The sequence below is a fragment of the Pipistrellus hanaki genome (assembly GCF_964339955.1).
Source record: "Pipistrellus hanaki genome assembly, chromosome: 6".
Lineage (NCBI taxonomy): Eukaryota > Metazoa > Chordata > Mammalia > Chiroptera > Vespertilionidae > Pipistrellus > Pipistrellus hanaki.
The window spans coordinates 44,584,547-44,606,293 of NC_140508.1; the positions used below are offsets into that span (position 1 = coordinate 44,584,547).

The 21,747-nt window shown below is 43.5% G+C and overlaps 1 protein-coding gene across 1 annotated transcript in view; it reads left to right on the forward strand.

The window, feature by feature from the left end:
• TNFRSF11A (TNF receptor superfamily member 11a) overlaps positions 1 to 21,747 on the forward strand; it is a 53,722-nt gene that overhangs the window by 17,671 nt on the left and 14,304 nt on the right. The window contains 8 exon segments of the mRNA XM_084888308.1: positions 3,317 to 3,398; positions 4,603 to 4,728; positions 8,666 to 8,809; positions 12,898 to 12,991; positions 14,587 to 14,681; positions 16,463 to 16,576; positions 17,883 to 17,935; positions 19,444 to 20,191. Coding sequence (XP_084744434.1) covers positions 3,317 to 3,398; positions 4,603 to 4,728; positions 8,666 to 8,809; positions 12,898 to 12,991; positions 14,587 to 14,681; positions 16,463 to 16,576; positions 17,883 to 17,935; positions 19,444 to 20,191 — 1,456 coding nt within the window.

Consider the following 21,747-nt stretch of genomic DNA (forward strand, 5'->3'; position numbering starts at 1 on the left):
TTAGATTAGGTTAACACTGTGATTTTCTGCCTCCCACAGCCGATTTTCCCAGGAGCAAAAATGCTGCTGCTCCTTAAAAGACCAGTAATCCTGTAGGTCTGTCTAGCAGACCTGTCAGTTTGGGGGTAAGGAAAATGCTCTGGAATTCAATAGCAGCAGCCATTGCATGACCACTGCTGAGCTGTGCCCCCCTTTTTTGCTGTTATTAATTCTCACCCAAGGATATTTCTTTGCATTGATTTAGAGACACACACATCGATGTGAGAGGGACACATTGATCGGTTATCTCCTGCACAGGTCTCAATCAGAGTGGGGAATAGAGCATGTGCCCTTGACGGGAATTGAACCGGAGACCGTTCAGTCTGTGGGCTGATGTTCTATCCACTGAGCCACACTGGCGAGGGCAAGCTGTACCTATTTATTTATTTATTTAAATATATTTTATTGATTTTTTACAGCGAGGAAGGGAGAGAGATAGAGAGCTAGAAACGTCGATGAAAGAGAAACATCGACCAGCTGCCTCTTGCACACCCCCTACCGGGAATGTGCCCGCAACCAACGTACATGCTCTTGACCGGAATCGAACCTGGGACCTTTCAGTTTGCAGACCGAACCGGTCTACTGCTGAGCCAAACCGGTTTCGGCAAGCTGTACCCTTTTAAAGACTGAGTTGCATGGTATAGGAATTGTATCTCCGATTTAGAAAAAGAAGACTTGTCTAGGTAAAGCCTCAGTAAGCTTAGGAGACAGAAATGAATCCTAAGGAGTAATCTGTGACAATCTGGTTAGGAACTGGGACCTCTGGTCACCTCTGGAATCAGTGACTTCCCCATTTTTGCCGGGAGGTGAAAGCCTGGGTTAGACGGTTTGAGTGAATCACAGCCACACTCCTAGGCATGTAACGAGATTGTCCACGTGCTCAGCAGGAACCAGAATCTGGAGCCCAGGACACGGCTAGCACCTGTGTGCCTGCACCACTGCTTCGGCGTAGCCCTGTACCGAATTCCCCGAAAAAGAACCTTTCTGCGTATGTTACGCAGCATGTGCGCTTATCTTACAGAGACTGCTGCAGCTCTCTTGTGGGTCAGACGCCATTGATAACCTTTCTCATCTGAAACACAGCCCAACCACAGCGTTATCTCTTTGCCGCTGTCATCAGCACTGGAGCAGGGTTCACAGGCATCGGACCCCACCAATGTGCGCCGACCTCCTTCCCCTCTCCTCCTCCCCTCCCCTGCGCGTGCGTGACTGTGCTAGACACAGAAGGGGCACAACAGCCCACAGAGAAACAGGTTCCTCTAAAAGCAAAGAGAAAAGAAACCAGGAAGGAGTGGTGCTGTGATTTCTGGTTCGTTATTCTTCCTACTTCCCACCGGGCTGATGTTTGGTCCTTGAGCCCCTGTCATGTGGTGAAAGCGTGGGGAGCATCTAGTTCATGTTACCCAGTGTCCACAGGCATGTGAGCCAGGCCTAAGGCAGCAAGTCTGGATACAAGCTTTTTGGCAGACGTGGCTCCAGGAACATGTTTGACTTTCTCATTGACCTCAAAGTAAGCATCCTGGACCCGTCTTCCCTCCTGTAAGCCCTTTGCAGGGCCAGCGTGAGGTCACTCAGCCGGCTTGGGGTTCGCGGGTGCTCTCTCTATGGAAGTTCCTTCCATAACGGAGGCATTTTGAGGATGTGTAGCTTCTAAACTATGTGATTTCTACACCTTCCATTCATGTACAGAGGAAGTTCCCTGTGTCATTGTACTCATCTCCCCCCAAGTCCGCTGACGTTCACCCCACGCCACCCCACCCCGCTCCACCCCATATGCCGTTTCAGACCTCAGTGCCTCTGTTTGAACTATTCATAATCTCTTAAGTCTTCCTTCCCTCTGTCCCTACCACCGCCTGCCAGTTCCCTTTCCCCCATCTGCCCAACTATTATTTATCCTGCAAGGCGAGCTCACTTGTCAGGCCTCACGGGCGCGGGGACCCTGGGCTTCCATCAGAGCACACCCAGGGTGTAAGCTCCTGGTGGGCAAGTGTGTAACTTTGGGTCCCAGGGCATCCTTTGGTGTCTCTTCAGCTGTCCAGTTTCACTATTAGTTTCCACATGAAGGCCTGTCAGCGCGTGCTCTTTTTCTGACACCAAGTAAGCTGAAAAGAGTTTTTATGTGGCACATTGATAAGAATCTGAGTGAATGTACGGGACTTGGCTTTTGGTTTGTTTTACTTACAGGGCAGATTTGGAAATTAGCCTTTGTACTAGATCAAACAGAGAGGAAGCAGAGACCCAAAAAAGCAGTTCGTCAGGGTCCCTCAGCCAGCAGGCGGTCAGGCCTCCCCGCTCCCAGCCCATAGAGCTCCTATCACAGCTTGGTGTCCCACTTTTAATATTCTCTGCATGTTTAACATTTTAAAAGGTATGCAGAGTTAAACATCTTTTAGAAATCAGAGGTAGCAGAAACCGGTTTGACTCAGTGGATAGAAGTCAGCCTGTGGACTGAAGGGTCCCAGGTTCCATTCTGGTCAAGGGCATGTGCCTTGGTTGCAGGCACATCCCCAGTAGGGGGCGTGCAAAAGGCAGCTGATGGATGACTCTCATTGATCTTTCTCTTTATCTCTCTCCCTTCCTCTCTGTAAAAAATCAATAATATATATATATATATATATATATATATATATATATATATATATATATTTTAAAAGAAAAAGAAATCAGAGGTAGCTTATAAGACCAAATTTGAGATCCCCTTGTGTAATACACAAGGGTGGTCAAGAGTAGGTATATTGTGAGCACATGAAACAGTTTATCTTGTATTATTAATTAACTGTTTTGTTATTTCCCATGCGAACAACTCTAAGTCTGCTTCTGCCCATCTGTACCTGCTAAGGGACCTCCTTGTGTCCTCCTATAGTTTATGATCAAAGCTGACTGAGCATGTCATCCATCATGTGACCCACAGACTGGGGCCAATTTCCTATGTGGCTTGTCTAATGCAGTGTTCACACTTCTGCATCCAGTTTATCAGTTTTCCTTTAATTTCTCATATTGCCATGAGCATAACCAAAATACTCTTACATGTTTAAGTGGATTTTCATGCCAGGATCTGTTTGTTGTATATATTTTTTGGGGGAAATGGGCTAGAATAGGAAAGTGGCTTTTGGGAGGGGTTAATAACATTACATTGAGCAGTCTCAGGATGGCTTGTGGTGTTTTCTTATGTTTTTCCAAAATGTAATTTGATTATTCATTTTTTTGTTTGTTTGTTTATTTGCTTTATTCAGGAAGAACTTGTGCTTAACCTCTGCCTGGTGTCATTTTCTTTCAGGTGACTTTTCAGATCACCCCTCCGTGTGCCAGCGAGAGGCACTATGAGCGTTTTGGACGGTGCTGCAACAAATGTGAGCCAGGTCTGTACTTCTGAGCTTCCTTTCACTGTCCTTCAGGAGTAAAGTGTTTTTTTTTTGTTTGTTTTTTTTTGTTTGTTTGTTTGTTTTTTAATCTAAGGAATGATTTCTATCTGCCAGATGAAAAAAGAAATTGGATGCACTTTTTATGGTAATGGCAGGTGGTAATGTCTGTCACTCGGGAGATAAAAAAAACTTTCTTTTAGAAGATAAAATCACTTAAAAATGAAAAGCAATTTCATAAGCTGCTACTTCATTCACGCTGAAATGCTATTTTCCAAAACACTATTTCTTGGGAATAAAAGAAGGCATCTAAAAGCATGTTTTAGCACTTTGTGATTCAAACTCTCAAAATAAGAAATTCGCCTCTTATTGAAAAGTACTGTCACATTAAAGAACTGGGGAGGGGGAGCCGTACCGGAATTGTTGCTGCCGACATTGCCTACACCGTTACACCTCCCCACACACATGCCTGCCGAGGAGCAGAAGGTGGGCTGGTGACAACGTCTGCCCCAAACTTGTTCTGCCAGAATGTGGCCACACATCTCTGTAGCCCCAGCGAACTCCCAAGTCCAAGGGGTCCCATGCACTCATTGCTCTGGGGAGGAGAGCATCTCTCTGAGGAAAAGGTAGTAAACAAGACCCTCAAGTATGTCAAACTCGCGGCTGGGACATGTGCCCGACGGCCACGAGTTTGACATGCTTGCGTAGATAGCTCAGCTACAAATATTTCTTGGATGTGCAGAACCAAGATCCAGTGTGTGTGTGTGTGTGTGTGTGTGTGTGTGTGTGTGTGTGTGTGATGTGTCCAGATCGACAGGGAACATTCTGAAGATAGGAGGGGAGGGATGAAATGAAACCCCTCATGCTTAGCCCCCAGGGAAGCTCTCCAGTTCTACAGCCCCCAGTTTGGAAACCCTTGTTCTTTACCTTACTCAGCAGAGGTTCGGGGTGGAAAGGATGATCTTTCCCATGGAAGAACTAAAAGACGCCGGGACCACAGGCCCAGCAGCCCATAGAGGCTATTTCAGCCAGCCGGGAGCCCGAGAAGCATCCCTGGGAGATGCGGCCCTGTCTCCTGAATTACACTGTCTCTGGGGGACTTCCGGGGACTGTGGCCATGTAAATGGTCCAGTAAATTGGTGCATTTTTGCTGTTTTCTTTTTGGGATCTTTCTGATGAGAGTATTTCCCCCTTCTAATTTAAGGAACGTACATGTCTGCCAAATGCACTACTACCTCGGAAAGTGTCTGTCTGCCCTGCGGCAGGGATGAATACTTGGACACCTGGAATGAAGAAGACAAATGCTTGCTGCATAAAGTCTGCGATACAGGTGAGCTCGTCATGCCAGCAGGAAGTGGGGATAATGGCGTTTTCAGATCCAGCGGTGCTGCGTCTCTGGGGGACAGAGGAAGGAGTCCGGCCAAAGCAGGATGGGCTTCAGCTCCCAGCAGCGCCGTGTTAAAATTCCTCTCTGAGAACTTTGGTTCTGGACTCTGTGTTGCAGTTTAATCATGGAACACATCTTAGAGTTGACAAAATATTTCCCCAGTGTTTCCATGAGTGTTGTGTTATTTAATTCTCACAAAAACCCCTGTGAGGTAAGCACAATGATCCCATTTTAAAGATGAAGAAAATTGAGACTAATAGAGGTCAAATGACTTCAAGGTTATCCAATGCAAAGCAGGACTCCAAGTCAGGTCTTCCGACTCTGGAGTCTTCTTCCTAAATGATAAATGTCCTATTATCTTGACAGTTTGATCTCTTTATTAGGCTGCTGTGGTGTGTGTGTGTGTGTGTGTGTGTGTGTATTTCCCCTCAAATTTTTAAAAATTATAGTTTATTTTCAGGAATCGAGATCAAAACATGCCTCTTAAGTCTCAACCTACAGGTTCCTTTCCTTCCTCTTCTTCCCTTCCCCATGCAGTTTACCTGGAAGAAACCCTGTGGTCGGTCCTGTGGTTCCCACAGCCTGGCTGCTGCTGGTTGCATTATCTTGGTGCTGTTTAGCCTTTTCTTCCGTCTCCTACATTTCTTTTTTCCCCCCCACAATTAATTTCTTTATTGATTAAGGTATCACATACATTTCTTATAAAGTGGTTGTGAGATCTAGAAGGCTGCTCAGATTCTGATTTGTTGTTTTGTTTTTGGCAAAACTCCTTTGTAGTTGGTAAAATGTAGTTATGTCAGGAACCACATAACAGCTGCTTTTCTCTCTGTATGTGACATTAGCAGCTATTGACAATCACGGCCTCGGTCCATTTTCATTAGGCAACGATCCAGTTCTATCATTCCTTCATTTCTCAGCTGGCTTGCTTTGTAAAGGGAAGTTCTCCTCATCAATGATTCATTACTCTGAAGTACACTATGTATAGGAAAGGCGGAATGAATGCTGCAACTTTATCACTCTTCAAAACAGTGACTTGATCATCCAGCTTTCTCCAAAGGATTTGCATGAATATTGTGAATTCATGAATTTAGACATATCTAGGATGTCTCAGTCTGCTGCCGTCATTAGTTTTCCTGGTGCTCAGCTCTTCCCACCCCCAGGTGGCCTCACCTTTGATACAACCCCAGGTATCTTGAAGAGCTCCCTTGCCTCCTGGCTCACATTGGGACACCTCCAGCCCTGTACTTGGAGCCAGTCATTTCTCCAGGAATTCCTGATCACTTTCTGCAGAACATCTTTTTAAAAAACATATGTATTTTTTAATTTATTTTTTACAGAGAGAAAGGGAGAGGTAGAAACATCGATGAGAGAGAAACATTGATCAGCTGCCTCCTGCACACTCCCCACTGGATATGTGCCCGCAACCAAGGTACATGCCCTTGACCGGAATCAAACCTGGGACCCTTGAGTCCACATGCCAATGCTCTATCCACTAAGCCAAACTGGTTAGGGCACATCTTATCTAGAGATCTTGACCTGGGTGCTATGGAGGGTCATTGGTTCTGGATTGATTCTTACGTGTAGGTTTTTCTCTTTCCCAGTGGAAAGAACTAGGAAATAAATATTTTTCAAAACCATAATTTTCCTAATGTTTTAGAGACAGCTGGCAGGTTTTGTTTGGAGAAGATAACATGGAAACTCCACTGAGCAGAAGCATCTGATCAAGTCTCTTTTCTTTCCCACGACTTAGTAATGACCTTGACTCATTGCTGTCTCTTGGAAATGAAAAATCATCTGTCTACGGCCAAAACTGATTAAAGTGCAAAGCCTGTTTCATTAAGATATTCAAGGATGTGCCAGGCTTACATTCACTTGCATTTGAGTGGGATATTGGAATTAGAATTTTTCAAGGACGCGACAGTGTCCGTGTGTGTTCCAGGCATCGTGCGCATGTTTATACACACTGGCCTTGGTGCCCCTGAGCTGGCCTGGGCCTCAGAGCGTGGGCCTGGAAGGAAATGGAGATTTCCCCAGGTTCACCGTGCTTGGGCCCAGGAATGGGGATAAGAAATGTGTCCCTTCCCTCCCCCCATTGCTGGCTGCCACTTAGACAGTTAAGGAGGGACCAGGTTTCTCCGTTTCCTGTCTGTTTCTTTCCCCCATGGGACTCTGTTCTAGTTCAGGCTGTTATAGCAGAAATCCACAGACTGAGTGGCTTAAACAACAAACATTTACATCTTCCAGTTACATTTGGACGCTGGAAGTCTGAGATCAGGGTGCCAGTATGGCTGGCTTCTTGGTGAGGTTTCAAGACAGCAGTGTCCTTGTTGGGCCCTCACATGGCTGAGAGCAGAGAGAGGAAGCAAGCTCTCTGTTGTCTTTCTGATTGAGGGCACCAATCCTTCTTGAGGGCTCCACCCTCATGACTTAATCACCTTCCGAAGGCCCCACCTCCTAATGCCTTCACACTGAGGGCTAAGAGTTCAATATAGGAATTTTGAGGGGACACAAACATCAGTCCATAACAAACTCCGAGAAGTGTTCAGGACTACATAGCACAAGGGCTGTTTGGACGATCTGGTGAGATGTGTCCTACAGGGTGGGAGGGCTGTTTTAAGTAATGTTACTGTGCTGTGTTGTGTTTTTGTGCAGTTGATTCTCACCATTCAGTGCATTTATGTTCTATACAATCACCACAAACACTGAACTAGCAAATACTGAACTGCCGTTCCCAGGAGAATACAGGTTCCCGTGAGCCTCTGGTCACAGCATTTTTGTCAACTGATCAACATATAACCTTGTTTTATGTGTGTTTCTGTTTAAGGACACTGTGTAAGAAATATTTTGACTCGTTAACATTAAACTCACAACCAAGAGCGCTCATGTCTGAACCAAGGTTTTCTAACAAATATTTTGTCCATAAGTCACAATGCAGCCTCCTCAGGCTTAGAAGCACTACAGCGCCTTAGCTCTTGGAGACCATTTTAAACAGTGAAATCACCAATGAAAAACACAAAAATGCCCCCCCAAAAAGGACTCTAAAAGAACACGTTTCCAGTATAAGAGCTGAAATACGAAGGCAGAACGTGTTACCTTATTCACCCTCACCTAGCAGGTACCCAGGGGCTGAAATCCCCCCCCCCCCCTTCCCAGTGCTACGATGACATTTTAACGAGCAGGTAAAACTGCAGATCTGAATCAGTGGCTAATGAGGATCAACTGTGTGTGAGGTTGATCCTCATTAACCACTGAGGATCAGTCACCTCGCACAAAGACTGGAGGCCCAGGAGATCGGGGTAACAGGAGGGCACTCTGCTGTGAAGTGTGAGGAAAGACAAACTTATTATTATTATGGGAGAGACGAGTTTCCAAGAATGTCTTCACGTCCCACCTCTCTACTCGTCCACTTAGCTAATCGCACAGTGACCCCAGTCTTCGGACTCTGAATCATTGTGGCCCTGCAGGATCTCGGGAGGAACCCGGTCTCCAGGAACCCCATTCTTTTAGGTCCTGTTGGGTCATTGGGGTGAAGGCTATTTATCACATTTGAATTTACTAAAAATTGAGAGATTATGAAGTCTATTTCGCATTAGAAATCAGTGATCATAAACTTCCAGCTTCCAGCCCTTAGTTTTCCTACTAACACGAATTTTTACTTTTAAAAATAGTAATTTAATTATTAAGAGTGAAACCCCCACTGGGATGTTTCAGCGCCAGCACAGGAAGCTGAGGGACTCCAGTGCTCCTGAAAGCCTCCATGTCCCGGAGGAGGCCTGGCACTGCATTGGGGGAATTGGGATGGGTGGGGGGGCTGGCTTGGGGTGCACCCTCACCCATGCATCCTCGAACTGCCTCACTGCCCTGCCTCTCTCGCCTGCAGGCAAGGCCCTGGTGGCGGTGGAGCCCGGGAACAGGACGGCCCCGCGGCGCTGCGCCTGCACGGCCGGCTACCACTGGAGCGAGGACTGCGACTGCTGCCGCCGCAACGCCGAGTGCGCGCCCGGCTTCGGAGCCCGGCACCCGGGTACGGGGTTTGCTTCCCGCGTCACCCGCTCTCACCAAGCCTTGCAATCAACTTGGAGGCCAAAGCAGGTTCTGAGACGGCTTCCCTGCGTCATGCACGCTCCGGGGAGCCAGGTGGCGCTGGAGGAGCTTGAGGGTCCCCAGAGAGAGGAGCCTCAGGTTTGGTTCTAACAAGGACCTTTGAGCGCCTGGCCCACCTGCTGCTCTCAGGGCTCCTCCATCTGCGAAGCTTTATGCTCCCCGCTTAGGACAGAACCCGATAATGCAGGGGTCCTCCAACTGTTTTAAAAAAAAACAAAAACAAACACACAAAAACCCCCACAAATTTGTGCATCCGATTAGCAGAGTTTTGAAGAAAATCATGCACCCCCTAGCATATTTTTAACTTGATAGCTCAACATTTTTATTACAAATTTAAAGAGTTGCTAAGGATTTCGCTTCCAGGGAAAGTTAGCAATAGTAACACATTATAAATTTTTCAGTGGAGTATCAACACCGTAATCTGTTTTACAATGCACTCATCGCCTCACCTGTGGGAAAGATATAGTTTCTTCCCCTCCTTTGATTTGTATTCATTTCACCTTCCCTGCAGAATTTCATCCTAATGTATTTTTGTGCTTGGAGGGTTTTTGCTAATCACCTTTCATACTCTTTCGTATCCAAAATTATGCACCTATTTGAATCTTAACTTTAAATTTTTTCTTGTGATTCGGGGTTCTAGGGGTTAAAAACACTTCTTCTGGACCAAATTGTTACTGCAGTTATTACACAATAGGTCAAGAATGAATATATTATATTTTGCTATATTATTTGAAAAGTAAAGTCTTTACAAACTTCAGAACTATTGGAGTTTTTTTTCCAATTAGTTCATATCTTCCGGGTTAAATAAAATTTACTGCTAAAATGCAACAGAATTCAAGATCAATTCTGTTTCCACTAAGTGCTGAGAAACTTGTTCGCATAAATAGCTAAGGAAGGACTCCCGTGACAAGAGTGTCCTCAATCCCATCAGTACTTTCTGAGTGACATGTTCCAGATCCCACAGTGATGTGATATCAAAGTTGTGCTTAACGATTGCTCAGTTAAGAACTCAACTGTGTCCTTCAGTTTTGTTGAAAGTAAATAACTAGAAATAATCTTTTGAGTCAGAAAAGTGTTTCTTAGCGTCACTTACATCCTGACTTCTAGGAAGTATACCAAAGCAGTTTCTTTAAGACATAACAACTTACTAGTATTTATACCCATTAATCTTTCCCTTGGAAACATTTTTTTAAACTCAGAATACTTGGACACGGTTAAGAGAATTAAAATATTATTCAGTTCAGTTTATAATGAGGAAAGTGTCCGTCAGAGAATCTAACTGGTACAGTCAATCCTGAGTATCAAATATATCAAGTAAACCAGACAAGCTTTCTCTTAAAAAAGACTGCTTTTTAAAAAAAATAAGTTTTTTTTTTTCAATTACAGTCGACATACAACATTACATTAGTTTCAGGTGTACAACAGTGACCAGACATTAATATAACTTACAAAGTGATCATCCCCAAGTTGACTTGATTTTTCAGTTTTTAAAATGAATCTCCCTGTGACAGCTGGCTCCCTTCTGAATTCTGATTCTCAGCTAGACAAGGCCCAGAGCCTTTCTGCAAGTTTGTCACCTGCTGTCCCCTTTTCCGCTTTATTCCTGACCGCTGTTCTCTCCGCCTTGCTCCTATTGGAGTGGGTCATTCTTTTTTTTTTTTTTTTTTTTTTTAATATATCTTATTGATTTTACACAGAGAGGAATTGAGAGAGACAGAGAGTTAGAAACGTTGATGAGAGAAACATTGACCAGCTGCCTCTTGCACACACACCCCTCCCCCCCCCTGGGGATATGCCCGCAACCAAGGTACATTCCCTTGACCAGAATCGAACTCGGGACCCTTCAATCCGCAGGTCGACGCTCTATCCACTGAGCCAAACCGGTCCCAGCTAGGGAGTGGGTCATTCTTTGGCAATAGATGGAGGACAGGGGAGATGACATGGGTGAATGAAAATTTGCCTCCTGCCCTACCTTGCACTGTACAGTTGACCCTTGAACAACACAGGTTTGAACTGCACAGGTCTGCTTATATGCAGATTTTAAAACTTACAGTATTGATCAATACAGTACAGTGTTTATGATTTTTATTTTCTTCACAACATTTTATTTTCTCTAGCTTATTATAAGAATAGAGTATATAATACATATAACCTACAAAATACATGTAAATTGTGTATGTTATCAGTAAAGCTCCTAGTCAACAGTAGGCTGTTAGTAGTTAAGTTTTGGGGGAGTAAAAGTTATATGTAGATTTTTGACTGCACAGGGGGATCAAGACCCCTAAACTCCACATTGTTCAAGGGTCCATGGTATTTGAATTGAGAACAAGTCCACCTGGTCCCAGTTACCTTGTTTCTTTTTTTTTTTTTTCTTTTTTTTTTTATTAAATTATTATCTGTGTACATATTTTAACATTGAGTTACCTTGTTTCTATTGTCACACTTTTGTCCTTAGATAGGGAGGGACAGTACTGAGAGACTGAATGCAGGGGCTCTGCCTTCACCAGTATTTCCACTTGTTGCTCCATTTGGCAACTCAGAGGTTTGGCACCGTCCTAAGACTTGGACTGGGTAAGAGTGTGCCTTCTTACAGGGACAGGGAACCTGCAGGATGCCCCAGGCAGGTCAGTTACAAGGAACAGATGTGGAAGCCCAGTGTAGGGAAATCAATGAACTTTAAGCTCTGCTGCCTTGTAGCCCCTTAAGAAGTCTCTTTGTTTTTTAAGGGTTGCTCTTCTAGAGTATGTTTACCTTTTTAAAAGCTGTTCAAATTCATATGAGTTAACTAGATGTTAACTGGGCTTTTGTTAATATCATTTTCAGGCAAATCAAATAGATTAAGTGGGGGAGGTATCCTATTTATTGAGGCAGTTGCAGAAATCAAGAAGATACTTCCCACTTGACCCTGGAAAAAGAACATGTAATTTCTTATTTTAGTGTTTTATTCATCAAAGTAATCACAGAGGTGCTACTAATTTCAAGAGTATTTTGTGGTTTTGGCGCAAGTCAATTGCGTGATCATGATACCACACGGTAGTCAATGTTCTTTATTGGAATTCCCAAAGGTCTACACATGTCAGCAGCTAATAGACATAGGAAATCTGAGACACTTCCTATTTTAATAATAGAATTTGCGTGGAATATGAGAGTGCTGAAGAAAGCTTACTAAGCAGGATCAATTCCTGCTTTCAGTGCTGTGGCTTAAGGCAGGGGTCCAAATCCATCACATCACTTGTGTTTGTGTAAATAGTCTTATTGGAACCCAGCCACATCCCACATCCCTTTTTTTTTTTTTTTTTTTTTTAACATATTGCCTATGAATGCTTTCATGCTATAAGTATTTGTAGCAGAGGCCAGAAGGCCTGCAAAAGATATTTGCCATAAGGTCTTTTATAAAAAAAAAAAAAAGTTTGCTACCAGCCCTTGGTTTCATAGAAAGAGAACTGTAGGAGTTGTGTGCGTTTTTTTTTTTTTTTTTTTTTTTTTTTTTGTGTGTGTGTGTGTGTGTGTGTGTGTGTTTAAAAAAACTTGTCACTCCCATGCTTGAACTGGTGAGATTAAGCTGGTCAGAGAAGTCAGGTCAAGAACTTGTCCTTACAAGCAGTAAGAGGACTGCCACTCTCTGTGGATCAAGGTTAATATAAGTCCAAAGGCTGAAAGGGGAGATCAGGCAGGTGCTTGGTTAAAGCAAGTAGACAGCAGGCTCCCCGGCTAGGAAACAGAGTATTAGTGACCAGGACAGTGGTTCTCAACAGCAAAGGGTCAGGACCTAACTCAGATACTGGCATTAGTGGCCTGACACAGGGTTATCTTGAAAATAATAACCCTGAACCTACGGCTGGCCTGGAGGGCCCTCTAAAGCCTGTGGGGGCTGAAGCAGTGAGCCACAGGCAGGGAGGGCAGAGATGGGTGGGGAGGTGTGAGACAGAGGGACCGCCATCCTGGCTGATATCTAAGTGTCCTTGTTTGGCTTTGTTTTTTCTGTTTGTCCTTTTGTTTTTTTGACAGTGCAGCTCAACAAAGACACGGTGTGCGAGCCCTGCCTTGTAGGCTATTTCTCCGACGCCTTTTCTTCCACAGAAAAATGCAAACCCTGGACCAAGTAAGTGACCACGAAGAAGCCCAGGCAGTGTGCAGATTTTAAGCAACTCAACCTCCACTGGTTGGACACAGTGTTTGAGTTTGGTGAGGCTTCCCCTCGAAGGCACATTCAGAATGGGAAAAGCCTGTCAGTTCAGTGTGGGCAACATAAACCCGTCCAACCAGCCTTCAACCTGGTGTGGCAGACACAAGCCTTACTTTGTAGATTCAGTTCAGCTCAGTCTTCGACTTAGCGTTTCAGCCTCCTTTTCTGACCTTATGTAGTTGAAAATGATTGATGACACTTGTTACCATTCACTCACGACCTCCCATATACACACACTTCTCCCAACACCACTGCTTTATTGTCCAGAGATGTGTGTATATGCATAAAGAAGCCTCCTGTTTACGTAAATGTTCGTATACTGTAAACACCATGAGATTTTTCTCACATAATATATCTTGAAGGAAGCTCATTCCATATTAGTTCACTTAGATCTTCATGGCTTTTTATAGATATGTAATACTTCATTGTAGAGATGATGTGCCATAACTGAGTTGGTAAGTTTCCTAGTGATAGTCATTTAGGTTGTTTTTCAATCTTGTGCAGTAATTAATTGTTTTGAATGAATCACCTCATGTATACTACTTCACACTTATGTTAGTATATATATAGTGGAACCTGGGTCCTTTCGTTGCATAATGATTCTTTCAGTTCCCAATATATGAATTCTCATTGAATATTTATTTTCTAATCCATTTATCCAAGTTTTATGTTGAGAAGGTTTTCAGTGTTTAGAACTTTTTTTTTTTAATGTTTCTATTATTTTTTAAAATATATTTTATTGATTTTTTTACAGAGAGAAAGGGAGAGAAATAGAGAGCCAGAAACATCGATGAGAGAGAAACATCGATCAGCTGCTTCCTGCAAACCTCCTACTGGGGATGTGCCTGCAACCAAGGTACATGCCCTTGACCGGAATTGAACCTAGGACCTTTCAGTCCACAGGCTGACGCTGTATCCACTGAACCAAACCGGTTATGGCTGTGTTTTGAACTTCTAAAGAGCATTTATCAAAAGTTTATCACTTTAAAAAAAAAAGTTTATCACTTAGTGTCCAACCAGTGTGGCTCAGTGGTTGAGCATCAGTCCATGTGCCAAGAGGGTACTGGTTTGATTCCCAGTCAGGCATATGCCCAGTTTTTAGGCTCCATCCTCCGAAGGGAGTGTGCAGGAGGCAGTCAATTGATGTCTCTCTCTCATCAACCTTTTTATCTCTCTCTTTCTCTCTCTCCCACTCTCTCTAAAACCAATGAGGACATTTTTTTTTTAAGTTTATCCCCTGGCAATTGAAGCATTAGAATCTTCTGTACTACAGACATCAATCTACTGTTACTCTGAGGGTAGTTCTTAGAAAACACTGGCAGCATTCACTTTTGCTCATTCATTTGTCTTCCTGCATGATGTGTGGACAGGCACTGGGGATCCAAATGTCCAGAAAGACCTGGATTCCTCTCCTGAAGGAGCTAGCAGTCTAGTGGATTAGAGCCTTTTGTATATATTTTTTTAAAACAAGAATATAAAATGGAAGCATTTAACTCCCTTTGCCCCCACAGCTGTACCAGTCTTGGACAGACGGAAGCACAGCATGGGACCGATAAATCAGACGTGGTCTGTAGTTATTCTCTGACGTTTACAGAACTACCCAATGGTATGTTTATTTTTTTTCCTTTTTATTGAATTTATTGGGGTGACACTGGTTAACAAAATTACACAGGTTTAAGGTGCACAATTCCACAATACATCATCTGTACAATGTATTATTGTGTGTTCTCTATCCCAAGTCAAGTATCCTTCTATCACCATTTATCCCCCTATACCCTCTTCTATTCCCCTCCCCAAATGCTATGCTTAAAACTAGATGTGCCCCAATCTAGTCAGCTCTTATAAATTTCCCCCAGATTACCTGCCATATCCAGAAGGCTCATCTCTCCCTTTCCATCTCATCCCATCCATGGTTAGGTTAGTAGTTCATTTTTGTCAGTATTTTTATTCTAGATATGTTGTTTACGTGATAATATTTTACTCTGGAATGGAGAACTAATAATGTATTTATATATATAAAAACAAGAAAAGAAAACTGAGCTGAAAACATAAATTAAAATGCCCAAATATGCCCTAACTGGTTTGGCTCAGTGGATAGAGTGTTGGCCTGTGGACTGAAAGGTCCCAGGTTTGATTCCAGTCAGGGGCATGTGCCTTGGTTGTGGGCATATCCCCAGTAGAGGGTATGCAGGAGGCAGATGATCGATGCTTCTCTCTCATTGATATTTCTAGCTCTCTATCCCTCTCCTTTCCTCTCTGTAAAAAATCAATTATATATATAATTTTTTTAAATGCCCAAATACAGCAGGCTGGTGGTGGTCACAGTTTTGGTTACCAATCAGAGTTAGCAACTTGTTAGATTATAGCTATCATTTATAGATCAAGTTAATCTTGAGTATAGTGTCAAAGAGTAATAGAAAGTGACAGTTAATAGTGGCTGCTGGTTTTGCAGGTGAGTGAGACAGTTGGAGGTGGGTCCAGATATCACAGCACATAAGATGGCATACGTGTAAAGAAGACCTTTCTAATGAGGCAAGAGGACTGGGCCACAGAAGAACAGGGTTAATGAACTTTGACTAAGAAAATTGAGAGTTTAGACTTGACATTTGGGGAGACAGAAGTTGGTGATTGAAGATGCCAGCATTAAGGTTCTGGATATGGAGCTACCCAGTCAGACCAGCATTTTTAAAAGACCATTTTTTGAAGATAATACTAAAAATAACCAAAGGAATAAAAATGACAACTCTGGCCAAGACCAGTTTGACTCAGTGGATAGAGCATCGGCCTGCGGACTGAAGGGTCCCTGGTTCTATTCCGGTCAAGGGCATGTACCTTGGTTGCGGGCACATCCCCAGTAGGGGGTGTGCAAGAGGCAGCTGATCCATGTTTCTCTCTCATCGATGTTTCTAACTCTCTATCCCTCTCCCTTCCTCTCTGTGAAAAATCAATAAAATATATATTTTAAAAAAAAATGACAACTCTGGTGCCATGTGGTTATTTGGAAAGAGGTATGATAAGGGGCTTCCTTTTGCCTAGTAGGCTGGTCCCTTGGAGAGACTGAAGTGTCCATAGGTGAGCAAAGATGGAGCTGAATGGCCTGGTAAACAGGATTTGAGTTGTTCTGAAGTAGAAGCATTTTATGATGGTCCTGGACTGGCCTCACTGGAGTGACATTGGACAGTGGGACCGGGCCACATTGGTGACTCCGCTCTTTGGAACAAGAATGCTCCATGACAAACCTGCAATCAGGGACGGGGCCTTCATATTTCTCTTATTCCATACCAGCATCCTTGATTCTAGGCCCTGATGTAAAGGGTTTTGTTTTTGAGCTTAGAGATGAAAATGAAATCACCTTTAATACCATTTTTCAATATTTTTCTGATACAGAGCCCCAGATTTTCTTGCCCAGTTTGATCATCCTGCTTCTCTTCGTATCTGTGGCAGTAGTCGCTGCTGTCATCACTGGTGTTTACTACAGGAAAAAAGGGAAAGCACTAACAGGTATGGTGTCTATGCGGGATTTAGAAAATGAATCTTAAAAATTGATATATCCTTTGCAAGATGTGTATGTTGCCTATTGACTACATCCAGCAATCTGCTTAAAGTAAGTGCCTTGAGGTGGTTGTGCTTAAACTAAGATCAAACACCCTTTATACCTAATTCATTGTTCTCTGGCAAAACAAATAAAATCCATCGTGCTTATTTATGTATAAGTAAGCACAAATAATATCCTAGGAGAAAGATTGTCATAGTAGTTATGATTATTATCTTTGTGCACAAATATTTTGGCACCATTTGTAATTGTCTACAAAAAAAAGAGTTGCAATTTTTCTTTTATTTGGGGTACCTTTATTTTTATGTAATTTTATAATAATGGAATGATGATGATGATGATGATGATGACAGCAATAACTGACACTGCAGTATGTATTTTACATGTACTAACTAAATCTCCCCAACAGCACTAGGAAGTAGGCACTGTTATTTCCCTGGTTTCATCATAAGGAAACTGAGGCTCAGAGAAGTTAAAAAAAAAAAAAAAACTGGGCAAGACCACATCTTAGGTGCCATTAACTATGATTATGACTTGATTATCTTCTTACGGAGAACTGACAACCCATGAATTCAAGCATAGGTGGAATAAAATTTTATCTTTGCATAATATAATTTCATAGTTTTTCTTTTTTAACTCATGGATTTGACTTTTTAAATTTTATCATCTCTATTTTAAAAAGTTGACAAGAACATAATTTATATATACCACAGAATCTATTCTTCTCTTCTGAGAAGCAACAGAGTATAGTGGGAAAAGATTTCGGGTCTGCTGGAACTCAGTGGGGTCTGCCGCAGCCTTCCAACATGCACTTGACTTTTGTTGTACGTATATTTGAGCTGGTTCACTGGAAAGTCAGTCTCCTAGACCCACGTTGTCTCCTTTTCCCACAATGCCCAGCCTAGACCCTTGTAGTCAAAGACTAATTGCTAAGGGTCTGAGAGTGTCTGTCATCCTAGCAGCAGCTCTGATACCCTTAAATGTGCCCAAAGGTATTTAATGGATGGGACATTAATATATCATATTTGGCTTTGTATGGATCAGAAAGTTTTTGATGGAGCAGGATGGGTAAGATGTCTTAATAGTATTTAAAATGTTGATTTTCTTTTGAACGTTTTCACTCTCAAGAAGTCTCTCTGAAAAACTTACAGAGGGTTATGTATAAAGATAATATGGAAATGACATAGTACTCAGTGATATTGAATTAGAAATAGGAAGCAATATGAAGATCTTATCTTTGCTTTGTTTTTCTAGCTAATTTGTGGCGCTGGGTCAACGAGACATGCGGCCACCTAAATGGAAATAAGGTAAATTTAAAAGTGTTAAGTGCTCCTCATAGTACTTTTAACAATTAGGCTGAGATAGTTCTTAGTCAAAGAGAGGAAAGATAGTTCTTTTCTTGAGAGGAAAGTTCCTCTTAGCACAAGTTCCCCTGTGGGGATCAGCCCTGGGATTGATCCCCACAGAATAACCCAAAGCCCAGGTCAGTACTCTTCCTAAATGCTTCTTTCTTTGTATTGTATTCCATTTCTGTCACCTCTGTGTACAGATATTAATCATATTCTTTTTAGTGTCTTTCATAATTGCCTAGATTCCAGACGAAAAGAACTTCCATTTTCTTTTACTTTGTAGTTAGTTATTTTGATAACTATTAATTTTGATATCATTTCAAAATTACAGAGAAGCAGTGAGAATAGTACAAAGAACTTCCACATACCCTATTCTCAGGTCTACCAGTTGTTTAAACATATTGCTATATTATTTGTGCTCTCTTTTTAAAAAATATTTTTTTATTGATTTCAGAGAGGAAGGGAGAAGGAGAGAGAGAGATAGAAACATCAATGATGAGGGAGAATTATTGATCAGCTGCCTCCTGCACAATCCACATTGGGGACTGAGGCTGCAACTGGGGCATATTCCCTGATGGGGAATTAAACTGTGAGCTCCTGATTCATAGGTCAACACTCAACCACTGAGCAATACTGGCTGGGCTGTGCTATCTATCTGTGTATCTGTGTATTTATATGTTGTTTTTTTTCTTGAACCATTTTAGAGTGAATTGTGCTTCAGTATCTTTAAACACCTCATTGGGAATTTCTTAAGAATAAGGACATTTTTTTTTATATAACCAGAGTTAATTCATCAAAATCAAGAAATTCAATAGTGGTACAATACTATTATCAAACCCACATTTGATAATGAAACTTCACTAGTTATCTCACTATGTCCTTTAGATCTATTTTCTTAGGTATAAAAATGTATACATTTTAAACCACCACGAGCTCATACTGATTTCTCCAGTCCCAGGAACACTTTCTGATCTTTCCTTGTTCCTTGAATCATGTTTTCTCCAACAGCAGGAAACCTGCATCCTATTATTCTCAATTCCAGAATACATAGAAAGTACTTTCAATTACTAACCCCCATCACAACAAAAAAACAGAGTGACTGACTTTGAGTTGGGTATTTCCTTAGAGGGTTTTGTGTTTTGTTTTGTTTTGTTGTTTCATTTAGATTGAGAGTCTATAGTCTAAATTCCGTGTTGTGGAGTCATCTGGGTTGACTCCTGCCCTTGTTTCAATAGGAACATGCTATTCATATGAAATGCAGTCAGATTTCACTGGTGGCTGGCTGCCTCCTATGCTAGGGCTCTTCCCCACTCTGTCATTTTAAAGAACACGGATTGCTACCTAGTGAGTGTTCCACCTGCTCTTGTGACGGTGGAAACCAACCCCAGTTTCGGCAGCGTTTAGCGGGGAACCCTGTTCTCATAGCTGAGTATCCATCCTCCTGCCTCCCCAATGTCGCCCGGCAGGAACCCTCAGGGAGCAGCTTTGGCCGCACCCCTCTGGAAGCCTCCAGCCAGCGGGGACTCTGCGACGGGGTCTTACTGCTGACCCTGGAGGAGAAGCTGTTCTCGGAAGACCTGTGCTGCCGGGTGGGAGCGGGGGCCTGCGGGGACGCCCAGGCAGAAGACACCAGGATGCTCACCTTGGTCAGCGAGGTGGAGGGCGACTCCTTCAAGCAGATTCCCACGGAAGACGAGTACGTGGACCGGCCGCCCCACCCCCCAGGCTCCTTACTGCGCCTCGCTGGGCCGGGAAGCAGATGCTCACCCCCTTTCCCGGAGCCCCTGGAGGTGGGGGAGGATGACAGTTTAAGCCAGGCCTTCACCGGAACCGAGAGCCTGACGGATGCTGAAAGCTGCCACGTGGCCGCCGAGCCCCCGTGCAGGACCGATTGGATGCCCGTGGCCTCCGAAAAGTACTTGCAAAGGGAAGTGGAGGGCGGCCACTGTCCCCACTGGGCGGCCTCCACCCCGGCAGATGGCTGCACAGGCTGCGGGACCCCTTCTAGGGAGGACCGGGAGCCCTTTTTGGATCCCCCCCAAAGTGGACCCTTGCCCCAGTGCGCCTACGGCATGGGCCTTCCGCCTGAAGAAGCAGCTGAAGAGGCGGAGGGCGGAGGCCAGCCCTGGGAGGAGGCTGATGGGCAGCCTCCCAGATCCAGCAGGGCAGGTCCTGGGGCTGGAAGCCCCTCCAGCGAGCAGCCGCCTGCATCCGGTAAGTGGCTCTCTTGGTCTCTCCCTTCTGAGCAAAAAGGCCTGTTCATGGTATGGGGCTTGGGGGTGAGTGTCACCGGTCCTTCAGGGAGAAGCAGAGCCGACATGGGAAAAAGTCAGCTCTCCCATTTTCTTTGTGAAGACTGAGAGTATTCACAAGATGGGTTGTGTTTCACGCAGGGGGTTGGCTTGTGAGCTGTGCCACTGTCCTGTGACTTCCTGCTGTCTCTGCATGTCTACATGTCCCTTGTGTGCTCCGGCCTCTCATGATGGGATTAGACCTCAAAGTCCAGCATTGACCCGCCTCCCTCACCCCCCCAAAGTCAACATTGACCTCAGGCCTGGCTGACAGCGAGGCATTCCCTCAGATTTTTAGTTCTGTTGTTGTTTTAAAGCAACCTAGGTCTCAATTCACCTCCCACAGAAGCTCTTATGAATTTCAGGAGAACAAACAAAATTGGGTAGTTAATCCTTCATTAATTAATATTTATTGTGAGTAGCTTGTTGGTTCCATACCAAGTTAACAAAGCAGTAAAGTGTTTTGTTTTGTTTTTAACGCTTTTTGTGAGAAATTCTGCAAACCACCACATATAATATATTGATGGCAGCTGGAGAATACTTTTACAATTAAAAATCATTATAGAGATTTATTATGCACATTTACTGCACCACTGTTTGAGCATGAATAAACCCAATTATATTAAAAGTTTTTGTTTTTTTCTGGAGGGGAAAACACCTCTGTCTTATTATGTAGTTACAAGGAATCACACTTCGTGATGAGGGCTCCCTCTCACTCAGCATGTGTGTGAGGGTGAGAATAGCGAGTGTCAGGGGTCTCTTTGAGAATCTTCTGGAAGCTATAGACACTCTCCAGAAAAATGAATATATGAATATATACTATTTAAGGGGCTGCACAGAATCCTCTGACCCTGTTCCCCTCAAGCCTCCCCCCCCCCCCCCAAAAAAAATAGCCTGTCCATGGACTACCTTGATCCTGGGCTGTTTTTTCTTTTGCTTTCCGACCCCTTTATTTACTACAAGTGGTGCTAGCAGCCAGTTTTGGAATTATTTCGTAACCCTGGATAGTTCAATCCCTGCCCTAAACACAGAGACCACGCTAATGATGCCCTGGCTTATTTGGAAGAAAAGTGTACTTGAATCTGCTTTCTAAGTATGTGGTTTTGCTACAACTACATAAATTCACTGTGTAAACTCTATAATATCAATTCTCAGTCAGACCCAGAGGAGGGCTATTTTTCAAAGAACTGATGTGTTTCTCCTTCAGAACACCTCCACAATTTTTAAAGATTTTCAGGATTTTTCCATTACTGAAAGTTCAGCTCTACTGTTCTGGTTTGGTGGTTGTTGTTTTTTGTTAATCCTCACCTGAGGATATTTTTCCATTGATATTTAGAGAGAATGGAAGGAAGGAGGAGAGACAGAGAGAGGGAAACCACAATGTGAGAGAAACACATTGATTGGTTGTCTTCTCTACACTTCCCGACTGGGGCTGGGGGTTGAGTGTGCAATCAAACATGTGCCCTTGACCAGAGTCGA